General features: G+C 44.2%; 2 protein-coding genes across 4 annotated transcripts in view; one reads left to right on the top strand and one right to left on the bottom strand.

Annotated features, from left to right (window-relative positions):
* Positions 1 to 11,174: 11,174 nt before the first annotated feature.
* PP2D1 (protein phosphatase 2C like domain containing 1) lies at positions 11,175 to 13,352 on the top strand. Its single transcript, XM_040263365.1, has one exon. The coding sequence runs from the start codon at positions 11,757 to 11,759 to the stop codon at positions 12,606 to 12,608; it is 852 nt and encodes a 283-aa protein (XP_040119299.1). The 5' UTR covers positions 11,175 to 11,756; the 3' UTR covers positions 12,609 to 13,352.
* The window catches only part of RAB5A (RAB5A, member RAS oncogene family), a 33,401-nt gene continuing 26,393 nt past the window's right edge, over positions 12,788 to 19,795 (bottom strand). For 2 of the 3 annotated variants that reach the window (XM_040263386.1, XM_040263377.1), the window contains exons 4-6: positions 19,605 to 19,727; positions 17,561 to 17,654; positions 12,788 to 14,153 (exon numbers count right to left, since the gene is read on the bottom strand). In XM_040263386.1, the coding sequence (XP_040119320.1) occupies positions 14,038 to 14,153; positions 17,561 to 17,654; positions 19,605 to 19,727 (333 nt within the window). In that variant the 3' untranslated portion in view covers positions 12,788 to 14,037. The remainder of the gene's footprint in view (positions 14,154 to 17,560; positions 17,655 to 19,604; positions 19,728 to 19,795) is intronic. The other variant, XM_040263392.1, reaches the window with a different exon arrangement.

The following is a 19,795-nucleotide window of genomic DNA, read 5'->3' on the forward strand; positions in this document are numbered from 1 at the left end:
GTCCCCTGCGTTGGAAGGGGGCGTCCTAGCCACTGGAACACCAGACCAGTCCCTAGGCATATATATGCTTCTCCAAAAAATGTGGCTGGAGTCTTTTATTTCAAGAAGCAATTCTTTTTAAATTTTCTTTTAATTTGTATTTATTCATGCGCTTATTTGTGGCTGTGCTGGGTCCTCTCTAGGTGCAGAGAGCAGGGCTGCCCTTCACTGGGCTGCCAGGCCGTCTCACGGCATCGGTTTCCCTCGTTGCTGAGCTCATGCTCAGCAGTTGAGGCGATCGGGCTTAGTTGCCTCACAGCATGTAGAATCCTCTCAGACCAGGGATCGAACCTGTGTCCGCTGCATTGGCAGGCAGATTCCCAACTGCGAGGGACGTCCAAGAAGCAGTTCTTTCGACCTGCAGTCTAAAGTTCTAGCTAAGGAGCTTGCCAAAATGGAAAGCCTGGAGTTCAAAAAATTTCAGCCAAGTTAACCTGAGTTCCACGAGATGCTTAACCAGGGTTCCACCACCCTTTCCTGGGCAGAATTATTATGAACGACAATGGCCACCTACTGAATATTGAATATAGAGTGAAATGTCACGTGGTCTTCCAAGAATTCTCATATCTGAGGCTACCTAAGTACCGCTTTTAAAAAATGCATATTTCACATGTGACATTCTGTCAGTTTAAGAGGTACATGTTAATTTGATACATTTTTATATTGTGACATGATTGCCACAGTAGCAGTAATTACCACTTCTATCACATTACATAGTTATCATTTCTCTCCAGTGGCTGGAAGTTCTAGTCTCTGTGCAAGTTTGACGATTAAAATATACATGTTCTCTCTCTTCCCGATACTGCGCATTCTATCTCTAGGACTGATTTACTGATCATTTTAAGTCTGGATCCTTAAACAACATCTGTTCTATCTCTTCCTCAACCCCTGCCACCATTTCTAAGTGGTGTTGACTCGATTTTCCAGATGAGAGAATGGAAACTTAAGAGGTGAAATTATCTGTTTAAGGTGTCAGAGGTAATAGGAACTGGAGATAGAAATCAAGCTGCCTCTGAAGGGGACTGTTCTAGAGCCTGAAGAGTCTGGGCCTCAGTGAGGAGGACTTGGACTCCAAAGCAGGGCTAGATAGACCCACTGAGACCATTACAATGTCAAGGTTCCTGGAAGCTGGCCTGTTTCTGGCCTAGCTCTGGCCATGAGCCCAAAGCGAAGACTCCAAATTAAGCAAAACCAAGGAGGCAAGCACAATGCCAGTCTCCTCAGGGTCTTCGCCATTCCTCAGGTTCTACCCTGAGGTTCCAAAGTGCTTCAGAGCAGGCTTCCTTCAGGGGTGGAGGATTTTCAGCTTTCAGACAAACCCGGGAACTGACCCATATCCTTGGACTTGGGACCTCTGTTAGAAGGTATCATTTGACATCAGGGTTCTTGGAAAATGAAAGGAAAATTTATGAGATATTCAGTATGGAGATGCCATCATTAAATGTTGAGTTTACTCTGATTCATTATTTCCAAGCTCACTCACTGCTGTTTGGCAGGTTCTAGTCTCCAGGTCAAACATTTGTTGGCTCTGACTTACAGGAATTGTGGTAAATAATTGTGTTAAAATGTGTTAATTGTGTTAAAATGGTTTCATTTGAGCATCCTTCATTTTAACAGAAACGAATAAGTAGAGGAAAAAAATTCAACCAGTGAAAGAGAGGTCATGATTTATAATATAAAAGTGCTCCTAAAAGAAAGTAATTTAAGTGAGTTACAAAAACATAAATTTGGACACAAATTTATCAGGAGCCTATTTTGTATTTTATAAAATCTGACCTATAAAGCTAGCAAAGAAAGTCATTTTTCTTTGTTTGAAATTTATCAAATACCAGTATTACCATTAACTCTGAAATTAAAACAAAAAGCAAACAAACAAAAACACAAACCCACCTCGCTTTATAATGACATGCAAATGTGGCGACGAAGCCGTCGAATAAATGTCGAATCTGGGCATGTGTGAAAAGAGTCCTCAGAGCAGACGCTCTTGGTGTTTTGCTCTTAGCCCTTCTCATTTGCACTGCATTTGATAATTTCTCTTGGTACGCTTTTACTTCAGTTAATCCTCACAGGATTAGAACACTAAGAAACGTATTGCTATGGGAACATACACTTTTTTCATAATATCAAATAAACCACAAACTTTATGTTTTTAATTCACCACACTAGTCCTTATAAACAGAAGGGGTTTTCATTTGATCTCTTAGATCCTTCTCCCCAGGGCTTTCATTTTTAATAGCTCTGCTGACATAGAATTCACAACGCACAGAAGTCACCCAGGTAGAGGGTGCGTCTCCGTGGTCTTCAGTACATTAACTGGTACAGTCCTTTCTCCCCGGCCTGTACTTTGAGTTTATTTGTCTTTGAATCAAGCGTCTTCTTAGACAGCTATAGCTAGGTATTGCTTCTCTTTGTTCCCTGTGGTTGCTATTACAAATTTATCATAAACTTGGTGGATTAAACTACAGAAATTTATTGTCTCACGGTTCAGAACCTTCTGCCTCAGCATAACTGGCCCAGCATCTTCACGGCAGCGCCCGCCCCCGAGGGGGTGGGAAGGATCTGTTTCCGTTTCTAGCTTCTGTCTGGCTGCCAGCATCCCCTGGCTCGTGGCCACATCAGCCACGTGAGCCTCCACAGGCACACTTCCCTCTTCTGTGTCTATAGCCAAACCTCCCGCCTGTGAGGGCATTGAGGGCCCACCCAGACAATCCTGCGTAAGCATCTCAGGGTCAGAGTCACGTCTTCAGTCTTTGCCCTTTAAGACAACACTTCCAGGCTCCAGAAGCTAGCTTCTGCTACCTCTGGGGACCTGATTCAGCCTGCCACTGGGCGGGCTAGTGTGTTGTTCCATTTTGCTAATCTTTCCCTTTTGATTCAAGTTAGTAATTCATTTACATTTAATTTAATTAATTATAGGGTAGGATATATGTCAGATATTTCGCTGTTAGCTTTCTATCTCTTTTTTCTATCATTACTGGTTTCTTTTGTATTAGATATTGTCTAGTTTTCTATTCTGATTCCTGTGTTTCTCTTCCCATATATTAAAAAAAAATTTAGCGGCAATCCTGAAGATTATAACAAAATCTTAAAAACAATTTGGCTTGGATTCACGCCCATTTAATTTAAAAAAGACGTACCCAACATCTTTGCTCCAGTATAGCTTTGTTTCCTCCACCCTTCTTTGTACCTTATAGAATTACATCTTTACACAGTACAAGCCTAAAACGTTTTATAATTTTTGTCTCATGAGGGCAGGAGACGAGGAGTGCTGAAAAGTAGTTTTACTGGTTTATGTTTGCCTGTATACAGCTGTGCCTTCAACAGCATTACTTGAACTGTGTGGGTTTATCTCTGTGCAGAACTTTTTCAACAGTAAAAACCTGTTACACAATGCACGGTTGGCTGGATCTGTGAATGCGCAGATGTGGGGGCGGGGCTGGCTGTTGGACTTGAATAGCCACAGATTTTGGTGGATCTTGGATACCCACAGATGCATCTTCAGGGAGTCCTGAAATCAGTGCTCCCTGGTGCTGGGAGACGGCGTTGGTAACCTTCCTTCTCTGTGGGTGGGTCCAACTTACAGCCTAGTGCTTCCCTGTCAATCTGAAAGACTCCGTTCTTATTTCTTGTATGGCAGATCCGCTGGTGATGAATTCTCTTAGTCTTTGTTTACTTGGGAACATGTTAATCTCTTCACTGTTAAAAGGATAGTTTGCCTTTTGACTAGGTCATGCCATTGCCGTCTAGCCTCCGTGGTTTCTGATAAGACTGTTGATCTTACTGAGTTTCCCTTGGCTGTAGGTAATGAGTCACTTTTCTCATGCTGTTTCCAATAATCTTTTTTCCTTTGTTTTTTGACAGTTTGAGTAGGACGTGTTTAAGGACTGACCTCTAATTTGTACTGTTTCGAGTTTTTTGAGCTTCTTGGATCTTTCTATTCACGTTTGGGACGTTTCCGGCCATCATGCTTTCCGCCCTTCCCCACTCTCTCTCCTTTCATTCTGTGCATTCGGGGTCCTTGGTGGTGACTCACAAGTCTCTGAGACTCTGTTCCCCTTACCTCATTCTTTCTTTCTTCTCTTCTTCAGACTGGATAACCTCAATTTATCAGTCAAATTTGCTGATTCTTCTGCCAGTTCAAATCTGATTCTGAGTTTATTTTATTCAGTTTTTCATTTAAGAAACTACTTTTCAAGTCCAGAGTTTTGGTTTGCTTGCTACAGTTGCCACCTCTTTATTGGCAGTTTCTAATTTGGGGGACTCGGTGTTCCCATGCTTCCCCTTTTAGCCATATTTCCCTGTAAACGTGTTTACGACTTCTGAGACATTTGTTTTCCGGGACTGTAACTCTAGTGCCTAGAATTCCTCAGGGACAGCTTCTGCTGATTTCTCTCCTGCGTATGCCCTGGGCTGCGATGTTTCATTGCCTGTCTCACTGTTCTTTTCTGTGGTTGAAAAGTGGACCTTTAAAATAGTACACATGCCCTTCCTCTCCAGGGTTTATTGTTGCTACTGTTTTGTGACTTTTAAGAACTAATTTTCTAGAGTCTATATGCTGTGTCACGAGTAGACACAAAGTCTCTGCTTGGCTGGTCATGTAGTGTTCAGCTAAGAACTAGATGGCTTCCTTAAACACCTAGTGCTGATACCTATGCCTTCCAGTCTTTCTGAGGGGGTGTCCTTGTCTTGTAAACAATAACAGGGGGTTTACAACGCTGCCTAAGCTTTTACTTCCTATTTAGGTCCATCCTGAAGACCATCCAACAGGTGAGTCATCAGGGGCTGCTCGCATCCCGGGCCGGTCCACAGCCTGCTGCGTGGGCGCCCTTTTCTATTTTCCCGGGAATGTATTTGAGCTTTTCAAAACCTTCTACAGAATCTCACTATTCAGCTGTTGCTTACACAGTTTACTGGGTGCTGGGATCAGTCTCGTCATTGCTGCTTCAGGCAGCTGGGCTCTGAAACCATTGCTGCTGATTCTTCTCAGCATACACACTGCTCAGTCGCTTAGTTGTGTCCGACTCTTTGACTGTAAGCCCCCAGCCTCCTCTGTCCATGGGATTCTCCAGGCAGGAATACTGGAGTGGGTTGCCATGCCCTCCTCCAGGGGATCTTCCCAACCCAAGGATCGAACTTGCATCTCTTATATCTCCTACATCGGCAGATTTTTTTCACCACTAACGTCATTTGGGAAGCCTGGCAAACACACCGAGGGTCAGTTATTTGCATAGAGTAAGCTCTGAGTCGGATCAAATGGCGACAATATTGAGAATGGAGCTTTCTTCAGGTAACTGCAATATAGTCCAAATAGCGACGTTTCTCTGAGGGTAGATTTTTAGGGAGGTCCAAAGCCATTCTTTCCCCTGCAGAGGCTTCTAGACTGGACTGTTGATTTTCCTTACAAAACTTTTGGTTTTCAAGGCTACTGCAGAGCTGAAGAGAAAAGGTTTGGAGTAGGTCAAGTTACAAGGCCATAAACACTTCTATTATTAATCCCTACTTTAAGCTGTCTCTCTTCAATAATGCTTAGCTTTTTGCAAGCCTTTGGTCAACTTCCAGCATTCTAGAAAAGTTGACTTTAACAGCTTTTCACAGTGCTCTCCGTCCTTTTACTGAGGAGCAGCTTTTCGGAGATCCTCACTCTGCAGTGGGCTTCGCTGGGGGCCGAGTGGTAAGAATCCACTTGCCGTTTCAGGAGACGCAGGAGACTCGGGTTTGATCCTCGGGTCGGGAAGATCCCGGGACCAGGAAGTGACCACCTACTCGAGTACTCTTGCCTGGAAAGCCTCATGCACAGAGGGGCCTGGTGGGTTATAGGCCTTGGGTTTGCAGAGAGTTGGACGTGACGAGCGCACAGTCACTCACGTTGCTCCGCAACAATCTCACCTTTTCTGCCGGGAGGCCGCGTCTGCTGCTAATCACATCCGGGGCGTCTTTCGTGCTGCGTCTTGATTTCCGGCTGTGCTGGGTCTGCGGTGCGGCCCAGGCGTTTCTCGGCGGGGCTGCCTGGCTCCTCGCGCGGTGGCGTCTCTGGTGGAGCCTGGGCTCTAGGCACGCAGGTGTCAGCACTGTGCTTGCAGGCTCTAGCTCGGAAGTTCTGGCGCGTGGGCTTAGTTGCTCCACGGCCTGTGGGATCTTCCGGGACCAGGGGTTAAACTCATGTTTCCTGCCTTGGCAGGCAGATTCTTTACCACTGAGGCACCAGGGAAACCCACATTTCATTTTACATTTTGTATTTTTTACCTTCAGAAGTTTGATGTTTAAAGTTGTCTTCCATGCCTATGGGCTTCCCTGGTGCTCAGACAGTAGAGCTTGCCTGCAATGCTGGAGGCCTGGGTCGGGCCCTGTGTCCGGAGGATCCCCTGGAGAAGGGAATGGGAGCCCGCTCCAGTATTCTTGCCTGGAAATTCCCATGGACAGAGGAGCCTGGCGAAGTACAGTTCATAGGGTCACAAAGAGTCGGACATGACTGAGCGACTTCACTTTCACTCACTTTCCATGCCTATTTAACTTCCTGAACAGTTACAGGAAGTTAAATGCACTCCACTTACAACTTTGAGAGTTCTTCCTACTGATTCCAATATCTGTGTCAGTTCTGCACTGGTTTCAATGGATTTTTTTCTTTATTATGGGTAGTATTTCCCAACTTATTTGCACGCTTTGTGTTCTAGTTTTTCAGGGCTGCCATAACAAATTATTTTGAACTTGGCAGCTTAACACAACAAAAATCCCTTCTCTTATAGTTCTGGAGACTAGATGCTCCCGATCAAAGTGTTTCCAAGGCCGTGCTCCCCTGAACCCTCCAGGCAAGAACTCTTCCTTGCCTCTCTCAGCTGCCAGTGGACCCAGGCACTTCTTGGCCTGTAATTGCAGAAGGGAGAGTTGGTTGCAGCCATGTCCTACTCTGGGATCCCAGGGACTGCGGCCCGCCCGGCTCCTCCGTCCATGGGACTCTCCAGGCAAGAATACCGGAGTGGGTTGCCGTTCCCTTCTCCAGGATCTTCCTGACCCAGGGATCAAACCTGGGTCTCCTGCATTGGAGGCAGATTCCTTACCAACTGAGCCAGCAGGGAAGTCCCATGCTCCCAGGATCTGGGCCAAAACCCAGTATCCCAGCCAAAACCTCTCCCAATATCTTCCTTTTATTGCGGGGGGGGGGGGGGCAGGCACTTGGCATGTGGGATGGGATCTTGGTCCCCCCCCCAAGGGAATGAGCCTGCACCCCCCGCATTTGGAAGCACAGTCTTAACCATTAGACTCCCGGGGAGATCCTTCTGTCTTCACTGACTTTCTACTCTTCTCCCTGTGTGTCTCCTCTATGATGATACTTTTTGGGTTTCGGATCAACTTGGATAATCCATCTCAAAACCCTAAATTACACTTGTAAAGATTTGTTTCCAAATAAAATCATATTCACAGGTCTTATAAGGGGGGTAGTATATGGATTTTTTTTTTAACTTCCTGAGCTTTGTTCTAAGGTGGAGTTACTTAGAAACATTTGATCCTTTCAGATTCTACTTTTACAATTTGTCAGATAAATTCAGAGCAGTGTCTAATTCAGGTTGAGGCAAGCCCTTCCTCAGTGACCCACGGGTGTGTTGTTCTAGTCTGACTGCTGTGTCCTCAGCCACGTTCTGCTGAAGGGTCCGATAGCTCTTTGCCAGTGGTGAGGCCGGTCTTCCTCACACACATGGGTCAGGACCTTGCTGACACCTGGGGAGGCATCTCTGCAGACCTCTGGGGCCGGGGCTTCCTCACACACATGGGTCAGGACCTCACTGACACCCCGGGACGCGTCTCTGCAGACCCCTGGCGGTCTCCGAGCACTCTTCCCTCTGGTTCTTTCCCCGGTGAAGTCTGGCTGGTCTCCCTGAACTCAGTTCTGTCTCCTCAACACAGATCAGAGGCTAAGTCCAGCCACTGTTACTGTATCTTGGCCAGAGCAGAGAAATTCCCTGTATTAATACTTGGGAGGATTTAACTGAGGCCTCCGTCATCTCGACTACACAGTGGCCACCGCCGGATCCCTGCCTGTTAACACTATCGATCTGACTCAAAATGATCAATTTGAGCTTTTCCAGACTACAAATACTCAAAGGTTGTGCTTCCCAATGCTTTGTGGTTCCCTTTCTTTCCTCCACGGTTCAGCATCGATTTTGAACTAGTTCATTTTTCTGGCAGCCTGGGAGGGTGGATGAGGGGCGTGTATTTTTGTTCAGTGTTTCAGTGAGGGCACGGTCGTCTGTGGCCCTAGCTTTGCTGGGGAGAACCACTAGTCTCCCCAAGCTAGCCAAGTCCTAGGCTTCGTTTCCTGTCCCATAATCCTGTGAACAGCCAAGGTCCCTCATTTAGCTCAACAAGCGCTCTCAGCTAAAGGCTGAGTTGTGCTCTGGGCACACTCTGGGGTTCAGCAGTTAGAGATTCTGTTCCTTGGTGAGAGCGAAGTGTTTCAGTGTATCTGCTGTACCAGTATCTTTATGTCTGGGTGATACATTCTTGCTCATCGTTCCTTTTAAGGAGGCCTCAGAAATGACTCATCTCCTCCGGGGTGCCCTCGCCCGCCACTCCCCCTTTGCTCAGCTCCTTTGCCTGCAGCGTCCTGCGTCCGGGGTGCCCTTCACTCCCAGGTCCTCTCCTTTCTCATTTCATGACTGACACTGTGTTTGCAGATCTTTTCTTGTGTTGTGATTCTATCTAGAAATGATTGTTCTTAAAGATGGCTTAGTAAGTTTCTTTTAAAATTATTTCCAGCTCCATCTTTTCCCCTAAAACACAATTCAACTCCAGAGTCATCTTAAGCAGGAAAAAAAAAAAAACACCCGCATTCTTAAAAAACATTCACCTTTTGTAGACATTGCCTTCCCCACCTTCCTTATAAGGGGTGGGTTGGTGGTGGACTCATATATACACAACAAATATTTGACAGATAGTTGAGGATGAAGTGTTAGGTACTCTTTAGATGCCAGACGGAAAATGGTGAAGATGAGTTTCATGCTTACACATATTACAAAAACAAAGGAATCTTTTGGATGTACAGTGAAAACTGTCTACTTAATTAAATGTCACTGAAATAAAGTGACTTAATGAAAGACACACGGACAAAATTGGGACTCATGTCCCATACGTCAGGTTCTGGTCCCAAGCCCTGCTTCTGAACCAAGCCGTCTTTTTATCCCGGGGCCCTCAGGCATACTAGGGATGCTTCCTTTTTATAAACTGGAGACACCGTGGCAGCTGCGGGAGGCAGCTACCTCACTGCCTTTTGCGTAATGAATACGCACACTGTCTTTAAAAGGCTCCCGTGTCCTCTCAAAGCATTGAATTCCCACTAGACGAACGTCCCTGCACACGTGGCCTTCTCATCCCCCTGGCTCCATTTTGCTCTGAAGAGCGCCAGCTCTCCAGCTATTGAAAGCTGGTAGGTTCATCTCTAGGGATTTGAACTCTCCATGTCGCTGGTTCACCAATCGTTGGGTGAGGGTCATCACAGTTCACCGTGTTCCTCATTTCCTCCAGGCTTCACAGGGGCCCTTCCTGAAAGGCAACTGCATGCTCAAACTGCCAAATCTCGCTCTTCTCTTTTGCCTCAATTCTCCAAGACACGTGGACATTGAGGGTTATTTTTAAATCTCCCTCCAATTTCCTATTTTCCTTGAAGCTTTTTGTTCATTATTCCGCTCTAGCTCTCAGCAATGTAGTCGACGGCTTTCAGCAACTCCGTTTGCAGCCGACAGCTTAGCAGCCCAACGTTCAGGAGATGCAAGTACCAGCTGCCCGTCCACTTTCCATTCTGCATGCCAGGAATACTCTTCCAGGGCCTGAGTAATCTTCTTTATCATCCCGTATTTCCTGAGTTACACATAACAGTTGAGAAACAGTGGGTACCCTTCCTTCCTTCATGCAAAGTCACACAGGTAAGGCTGTGAGGTATTCAGAAGGCAGTGTTGAATAAAGGAATTAAATAACTCACTCATGCAAGTCAATGGCAGGACAAAACCTGAAGCTATTACTTAGGGTCCTCAATTTCTGAAAATTTATTTGTGCTGAGCTCAGGGATGTTCACAATAATAAAATCAACCAAAATGGCATTTCCTACTCTCTAGCACAACAATCAAAAAAAAAAAAAAAAGGCAAACAGTAGCACATATCTTTACCAAGCTTTCTGCACAGGCAACTAAAATCAAAACACCAATTTAGTCCCTTCCGCTGTAACTAGATAATCGTATTAAGATCTTTTCAAACCACACAGAGGAGACAGTGCTTTTTGCTGAGTGAGCTCTGGCATGCTACATGCAAATAAAACTTTCAGGAAGTCGGTGGATTTCACTATTGTGAGCCCCTGTTTTCAGAGCTCCGGTCCTATCTACGTGTGTAGGTACACACAAAGAAATTTCCTAAAAGAGGAACTGAAGCATGTGAGCAATTTAGTTTACGCTGTTGGCACAATCATAACTTACAACTAGCAAAAGCCAAGAATTATTTTACTGACTTATCTTCTGCAGAGTGTAAACAGAATGACCAGCAGAAAAGTTAATAGAAATCGTTAATAACTAAACCACAATTAAAGAGGTCATGCAGTTTTGAAGATTATCATTTACAGTTATCAAGTTTCCAAAATTGTCCACGTAATCATCTTTTGGTCCCATTCAGTAGCTATTATTATTAGATACTATTATCTAATGCCTAGTAGATATTAGCAGTTTCCATTATGTAAATAAGCCAATAGGCTCCCTCTATGCCCGAGCTAATGCTCTGTCCAGATTAGGGATGTGAAACTTACCCTCTGACACCTAAGTCCCTTTACCTAAAGTATGAGTGGATTCAAAACTAGGGGCTGCAACAATGAAATTCTGACTCCAGGTACAGTACCATGCTTGAAATCAGAATACTGTAATGCAAATTTTGCCTATGATTCCAGGAATATTAATTCTCATAGGTATTATAAACATACAATTATGTTCCTAAAAACTTTGGGAAGATCAGTTTTTCCTAACAAATGAAAAAAAAAAAATTTTTTTTTTTGTATACGAAAGAAAAGTTTGGTAATAAAACCATCCTTCAAACTGTCTCAAAGGATGACATTTAAATTTTCTTAGGATTTCAATAAAACACACATCACAGGTTTGTCTGAACCATGAGCAAACTCTAAGACCTCAGTTTTCGATCAAAGGGTTTAATGTTGGCTAAATATTCCCCACTGCACACACTGACGCCACCTTATTTTCTCTCCCAGGGCTGGCTGAGTGAACTGTCACACACACAGCAAGCCCACCAAGATGGATGCTGACAGCGGCGTTATGCTTTCTAATAATCGTCCATGCCTATAAAATATTCAGGTTTTAACTTTAATCAGTTAAAAAACTATCAAACTCCACTTAGAAAAAAATCAGCTTTTTAATTGAAAAGGCATTTATCAAAACATTAAAAAGTCTGCTCTATGGAATATAGATTAGAAAAAAGTTTAATTCTTGATTCTACATATAATACTCAGAAGCTGCTTCATAAAAAGATTATTTTTCATTATCTGTAGTTTGTTGTTTCAATACTAAATATATTTTAAACACTAAGTTTGCTAAGAGGAGTAAATGAGCCTTCCAGTTTAAAATCTGAATTACTATAAATCTTCTAATAATGATGTGAATATTACATATATTAAAAAAAAATTTTTTTAATGGTCTGCTTTCTATGCTCTGGAACAAATTAATGAAGTTAACAGCATGTTTGATACAACTGGTTATAGATCTCTAGGACCAATTTTAAAAAATCTTTTAGGTAATGTGCAAGCGGTCTTATGCAGAAACGGGAAAGGCTTCTGCCTAACCAAAGAGCACACCACCAGGAACGTGGACGAGAGGAGGCGGGTGCTCCAGCAGGGAGCGGCCATCAGCGCCAGCGTGCCGCACGGCCTCCTCCAGGGGCAGACGGCCACCACACGAGGACTCGGCTTCCATGGGAATGTCAAGCTGAAAAGATTCCTCATCCCAGCGCCTCAGACGATTTCTGTGCCCATAGATGACTTGTGTCAGTTCCTTATCCTGGGCACCAATGGGCTCTGGGGAGTTCTGGACACGAAGGAGGTCACCGCGCTTGCCATGTCGGCTTTCCAGGCACACAGAGAAACATGGGGTCCTGCCGCGGGGAACCAACCGTCACCACCCAGAGGGTCTCTGCTTTGCCCCATCAGTGAACAAACCTTGAAATCAGATAACATCCACATAGCGTTCCAGCGCAAATCTGGAGAACGGGCGTCAGCTGGGAATTCAGAAGAAAATCTGCCAGTTTCAGAACATTCTATTTGTGACCCTGAAAGTTCAGGACTATCTCCACCAAAAAAGACTACTCGTGATCCCTGCAGCAAGGAAGGAACTGGCGGACGGACCAGCATGGACAGACAGCCCGAAGACTCAAGAGCAAAGCAGGGAGGACCAGGCAGTCAGAGCTTCTACGGCGGCGCTGCCGCATACGCCAGCCACGAGCTCGTCAAAGCTGCCCTAGCGGCTGGCTCCAGGGACAACATCACGGTCATGGTGATACTTCTCAAGGGAGCCGAGCCTCAGCTGCTGACATAAAAGCGCTGGCTATCCAGAAAAGGGAGACATGGAGACAGTTCTTCAGTGAACGAGGTACCAGAACAACGCATCCATTCTGAAGAATGCAGTGAAGAAAATCCAGAAGCAGACTGCAGGTAGCACGATGCCACTTATACATGTTCATGTGAAAAAAGAGAAGAACCAGTACTTGCTTTTTCATACCACTTTATTCCAACCTGAGCACCTCAATATGAAACTAAGCACTGGTGAGCTGTTCTCCTTACTAATTCTGAATCACTGTAGATGTACAAGTCTGCTAGCAGTTCAACACTTAAATAGATTAAATCATCTCTGACACATGGTAGATTTCATATAATAAAAATGCCTAAGACAGTTAGTGCAATATACCGATCAAAATAAAATGAACTTTGGGAAACAAGGCTGCAAGGTTGTTACTAACATATCCAATACTTATGTTACAAATTACTGGTACATTTTTTATTATGGTTCTAGCCAGGTAGGAACAGCTGAAACCCCTTCCTTTCAAAGGGGGGGAGGGGAGGGAAAAATTAGCTGTTTTAGTAACTGTACATTTTGTATGCTTTTAAGCAACTCTTAAATATTACCGAAAAGTAATAAACATACATGGAGACTACAACGCAGGACCTATTTACAGTGCAGCTGAAGAGCGGACTTAAAGTAATCAAGCTTGAATGTACATAATTGTTAGTGCATCGCCTATACTTACGTCCGAAGGGCACAAAGGCCCCCTCCCTACACCCAGCAAAACCTATGCAATGGCCAGCAGTGATTACACACAAATCACAGACACCTGGTTGGTTTCATTTTTGTTGAAGAACTCACATGTTTGAAGGGAACACTATTCTTTAAGATGCATTTTACCCCATTTTAAAAAACAACAGGATCAGCTGTAATTTAGATGCCACTAATGTTCATCTTTTCCCACTGAAGATGTGGGACTGTTTCCTTGTGGCAAATTTGTTAAAATGTGGAATGTATACTTTAAATAAGGACACTAAGAGAAATTACAGGTTGCCTGGATATGGCAGCTAAGCATAAATATCTTTAGAACCTCCTTCCAAAGCAAGTTTTTTCTGAAAAGCCCAAATGAATAAGTTCCAAATTTTTTTCACAGAACTGGCTGGTTCACTGTGGCTTCAGAGTCATTTGTCTACATCCCTGGAGAAGAGCAGTGAACCCCGCTAACCTTCCAAGGAGACAGCCGTGCACACGGCTCCCCGCCCCTCACTGCCGAGACACGGTCAGAGGGCCGCACGCATGCCACTAATGATTAGGGTCAAAACACTGAAAATAATTCTGTATTAGAAACTTGACTATTGGTAAGCCTCTTCTTTCTGGAAGTCACACTGGGCTGGTTAAATGCTCCAATTCCACTGTTATCGACAATTAGGAAGCAGAGGCCGTTCCGGGAGTTTCCACTGGGGGGTCAGTTACTGCAACACTGGCTCCTGGTGGGCTGCGCGGGCTCAGTGAGGTCGACTCCTCTTCCTCGGGGGGAATTGGCTCCTGGATTCTGTGGTTCGTTCTTTGGCAACTTTTTAGCTGAGGGATAAATTATCAAAACAAACACAATCAGAATAGCTGTACTTAGCTGTAGATATCGATTCAGTTCACAATTCCAGAAAAGGTTTTCCTCTATTTCGCAATTGTTGCTGCTGCTAAGTCGCTTCAGTCGTGTCCGACTCTGTGCGACCCCAGGGATGCAGTCCCCCAGGCTTCCCCTTCTCCAGGCAAGAACACTGGAGTGGGTTGCCATTTCCTTCTCCTCGTAATCACTAGTACTCCTGTTATTTAAAGGAAATCTGAAGTTATAAAAATAATAGCAGCCACCATGTTTATAACCAAGAAGCTCGGCTCCAGGACTTCTTTGGGGTCCAGTGGTTAAGACTGCGAGCTCTCAAAGCAGGGGCTCGGATTCGATTCCTGGCTGCAGAACTAAGATCCCACAAGCTGCCTGACGCAGCCAAAAACCAAAACAAACAAGCTCAGCTCCGCCCGTCGGCACTCTCCAGACAGCCACACGCTTTCCAGAGCAAGTCAGGACAGAGAGCACTATCCCCTCAGCAGAATGTGTCCTCTACTGAGCAAATTATTACCCTACATCATAACAGACTGAATCTCCTATTTTCTTCCTCGCTTATACACTTCTACCTTCTGTATCCTCTCTCGTGGCTGATAAAGAATCCTGATCTGATTCAACAGCGCTGCCTGATATAAATGGACTTGATCCTGAAGGTGCTATCTCAAAAAACCACTTTCCAATGTGGAGCCAGATAAGCATGGCTGGCCACATTTGGACAGACCCCACAACTGCAGTTCCTGTAACTCTCCGCAGTGTGGGTCCCACTGACGAGGAAACTACCTGCAGTCCGCCTGGGTCTCAAGGATCCTTGCGGGCTGGGATTTATGAAGCATCTCTAAGAGCACCGACCATTCCTGTCGCCTCGGGGATGGCCCTCCCTTGGCAAGAATCCAGCTTGGCCTGAGCCATGGCTTGGGTTACACAAAAGCCAAACAGGCTCTCCTTGGAAATGTAAATGCCTAGGTGTGTCCTGGCCCTTTTACCCTTTGTTGTAACATTCCACAACGGCATCCCAGATGCTGGGCGGGACGCTGGATCTGGGTGCCAGGAGCACCAAGGTTTGGGAAGCAAAGCCTCCCTGTGGGCCACTTCTCTAGCAACAGCTCCAGTAGAGGCAGGGTGAATGGTACCAAAAGGCTGCACTTCCAGTCAAATATATTTACAAAGCCCGGTGAGGACAAAGAGTAGGCTCATGTTACAAACTTTATTATAATTAACAACATGCTGTTTCAGACTGAGTGATCATTTCTCCCTTTAGCATACTTCCTCAAGGGCTTTTTGTAATTAGATCTAAGTGACTAAGGGGCTGAAAGACATAAGCTGGAATGAGGAACCTTTAACTTATACTGGTTAATCTTTATTGTGTTAAGATAATCTAAAACATCTTTAGGGAGTCTCAAAAGAAGTCGTCCCCTATCTTACTGAGTGCTGCAGCTTACCAACTTGACCCTGAATTGATTAGGATTGTAAGGAGCTAAAAATCATGAATCAAGTCAAGAAAGATGTGTAATGGAAAAAGCCACTGAAGACCTTATCAAATTAAAAGCAGATGATAAATTTATTGTAGACTCTCCCACTAAACAAGTTTACTCTACTTGGGAAGTCATCAAAAGCGCAAATGTAAGTTCACTGTGTGATTTATTTAAGGTACTAATGGAGAGGTCACAATTCAATTTACACTTGGAGTTTCTTTCAAGGGAAAAAAATTCTAATTTCAGAAATGTAAACAAAAGCTCTAATACACAGACTACTTTCTGACTGAAAAAAAAAAAAAAACAAAACCTTATGAGCAAGCCTGAATAAAAGGTACAAATTAAATAAAGCCCATCTGGTGGGAGTTTTAATAGCGTCAGAAAGAAAGGTTTAAAGTTCAGCCTGATTGGAAGGGCGCATCATCTCTTAATTTCCTGTTATTAACTTTTCAGATGTGGCTTTGGGTGTGATTTGTTCCATTTATTAAAAAAGAAAAAAGTATACTGTCGCATAATCCCTCTTAACTCTGCTAGCATTTCCCCAATAACCTGCAAGCCTGAGTTTCTCAGGAAAATATTTTACACAGCAAACAAGTCAAGGTTTTACCAAATGAAGCCACAGTTAAACCCCCTCATCTAGGAAGAGTGCGACCGACCGGGTTAGCTGCTCTCGAGGGGTTCTCCTGAGCCTCTCGATCAGCCGTTAACTGGTTAATTTATGACTTGAATATCAGAGAAAATTCATGAGGGACCCAGGATGCAGACGCCCCCGGCGGTCATCACTGGTGTGCAGGGCTGCCGTAGGAAGGCGTGCGTGCTCGGCACGTGGGCGGCGCGGGGCAGCAGCCTGTGGGTGCCCTTCCCAGAGAGCCTGCCCCTCCAGACCACAAGCAGGCAGGGTGGCGTCAATCACCCAGGCGTGTCCAGCTCTCTGTGACCCCACAACTGCAGTCCACCAGGCTCCTCTGTCCATGGGACTCTCCAGGCAAGACCGGAGTGGGTGGCCCTCCCTTCTCCAGAGGGTCTTCCTGACCCAGGGGTCGAACCTGGCTCTCCTGCATCGCAGGTCCTCAGCTACCAGGGAAGCCCCACACCGGGAGAAGGGAAGGGTCAATAAAAAGATTTTAATTGTTACAAAAAAGGGAGGCTTCCTTATTCCCACTAAACTTTATCACCTATAGTCAACGACTGCACAAGAGCGCTCATTATTACTGACGATTCTCAGAGGAAAGGTGAGGGCGTCCTGCAGGGTCAACGCCGCCGAGGCGACGGACACTGTAGGCGCTGCTTTGCCTTCCTTCCTGTCCTCTGTGCCTCAGAGCTGTGACATGTTCTCTGTGAAAGTATCTGCATTGAAACGATTTGTCAATCGGCATGTACAATGTACTTATCAGTGTTATACCTGTCAGTCATCAATGATTTAAAAAGAACTTGAAAAATAAAAACAGTGCTCTGTTTAGGGCAAAGGAGAGATGAGTTAATGATCAGTGAGAAAAATCTCATTAAGACTTTATGTTGCACTGAAAAACATTACTGAGCTTATCCCTCTTTTATATAAAAGCTATAATATAACCTAACACAAAAATGTATTTATCCAAAAATTTCAGTGAAATCTTCAGAAAATCTACCTGCTTGAACTATTAGCTCAAAGTTCAGGCTTTCAACTCACCTAGAAGAAACTTAACTAAACTGAAAGCACTGTAACCTAATGGGTAATAATTTTTCAATTTAACAATATGCCTAACAAAGTAATGTTTCATGGGTATAATCAGTAAGAAAAGAAAAAAAAACCAAGAATTTTTTTTTTTTTACAAAAAGAAGACTGTCAAACCAAATATGCCCCCAGTATAACTTGTTTTAACTATATTTACTGTGTGCAAAAAAGCTAATCTTACCTATTGCCATGAATATTTCATTTACATTCATTGATGTTTTAGCTGATGTCTCCATAAATAATAAACTGTTATCATCCGCATAGGACTGTGCCTCCTGTTTACGTAACAAAAAATGAGATAAATGAGACACTTTTACACACACTATTACTATACCTCCCTTATTTTTGTTATTTACAAAAGAGGCTTCCTTAGTACTATTCCAACTTGATCCCCTATAATCAACAACTGTATAATAAGCAATTACTTATAGCTATAACAAAGGTTAGGGTACTGCAGTTACAATTTCCTTTTCCTGCCTTAACTTCTCGCACAATCCCAGCCTGCTTCATCTGGTCTCCCATGAAACCTGAAACCTGCTCTCAGATGATGAGTCTGAGGGAGGTGGTGGTGTCGTCACTAAGCGGCATCTGACTCTTTGTGGCCCCCTGGACTGTAGCCCGCCAGGCTCTTCCATCCATGGGACTTTCCAGGCAAGAACACTGGAGTGGGTTGCCATTTCCTTCTCTGGGAGAAGGGGGAGGCCATTCTGTTCTAAATGTCATAAAGCTCTTTGATCTCTATGGCAGTTTAATTTTACTGATGCTCATTATACGCAATGATGACAAAGGGAAACCAAGCCCTGGACACTGACTTGCACCACGGGGTGCTGCCCGGTGCCCCTCTAACCCTGGATGGCTTCCGCAGCCCCGTTTTGAGTGTCACGAGTCATCTCTGAGGTTTTATGGCTACCTCACCGTGTCTTGCTTTACAGTCTAGCTGTATTATTGTTCTTGAGCCTCACAGCTGTTGTGAGGAACCATCAGTTATCTTTCCAATTTGATAAAGAAAACAAAACGAAGCTCCTTTGAAATGCTATGTGACAGGGCCGCTTGATTCTAATGCGACTGCTCTGCCTGTGCCTCTGTGCTGAGGAGGTAACAATCTCAGAAAGAGTAACAGATGACACCATACCTCCCAGGGTTGTTACAGAATTACAGGAAACCACCCGTGCGCATGCTCAGCTCACTGCCTAACAGCAGCAAGACCCAGTGCCCCTCCTCCCGTGCGAGTTACTCCACCACCAAAGAAGGAGATTATCCCATCACTGATCATACACTTAGCGACCACAAGCAAACTCCTCTGGTAGAGAAGCTGAAGAGCGAGAGGATGGGAGACTCTAAAAACGTCTAACTAGAGACAGCTGCTTTATTTAAAATGACTTTTGCAGCAAGAACATTCTTACTTAGCTGTATTAGAAAACATGCACACTCGATTTTAAAACCTTTATTTTTGAAGACCTTTTAAGAGCAGCTACACAAGTGCACGTGACTCTGTGGGCATGCATATGTGAGCTGATACACAGAGGTACATTTTTAAAAGTTAGGAAGGATACTGAAGTGTATGTGAGGGTTGGAGGGATTAGGGTAGGAGGCAATAACTTTTTCCTTTATATACTCCCATACTGTTTGTGAACAAATTACTTCTTTTGTAACTGTTTAGGTCAACAGAAATCTTTGAATCAGCTTGTATATTACAATTAAATAAAGATATTTAAAAATTCTTTATTGTGAGTTTCTTTACACATCTGTGTGAGATTCTCAGATGGATATAAATTTTTTTCTTTAAAAAATGTTTATACTGGAATATAGTTGATTACAAATGCTGTATTAGTTTCAGGTAGACAGCAAAGTGACTCAGCTCCATGTCTACACCTATCTGTTCTTTTTCCGATTCTTTTCCCATTTAAGCTGTTACACTGAGCAGTGATGCCGCGCAGTAGGTCCTTGTTGCTTATCCGTTTTTAGACACAGCAGTGTGTACCTGTCCATCCCAAACTCACTGTTCCTCCCCGCACTGCCCCGTAACCATTAGGGTCATTCTTTACGTCAGTCTGTGAGTCTGAGATCTTATTATCATGAGATTTAATTACATAGTATACCACATGTCTAATTACAAAGCATACCACATACCATTTGTCTAAAAATTTTTTATCATTTGTATAGTTTTAAAATTGAAGTGTGGACACAGAAGAAAACTATGCACCCACAAGTTGAATTCAGCATACCTGGAAGTCGACAGCTCTTTTATTTGCCAGATCGGCCTTGTTTCCTGATAAAGCTATTACGATGTTAGGACTGGCTTGCCTCTGAAGCTCTTTAACCCAGTTTTTGGCTCTGGCAAAGGACTCCTGGGAACAAAGAAACAGCTATTTGGCACAGGCTCAAAGAATAAGGAGAGTCTTTGTGAGATGAGGCT

This window comes from Oryx dammah, unplaced genomic scaffold (assembly GCF_014754425.2).
Source record: "Oryx dammah isolate SB20612 unplaced genomic scaffold, SCBI_Odam_1.1 HiC_scaffold_2, whole genome shotgun sequence".
NCBI classification, from domain to species: Eukaryota; Metazoa; Chordata; class Mammalia; order Artiodactyla; family Bovidae; genus Oryx; species Oryx dammah.

What these genes read in the sequence shown, in the direction of transcription:
- PP2D1 (XM_040263365.1), top strand. Translation starts at nt 11,757, where the DNA reads ATGTTTGATACAACTGGTTATAGATCTCTAGGACCAATTTTAAAAAAT.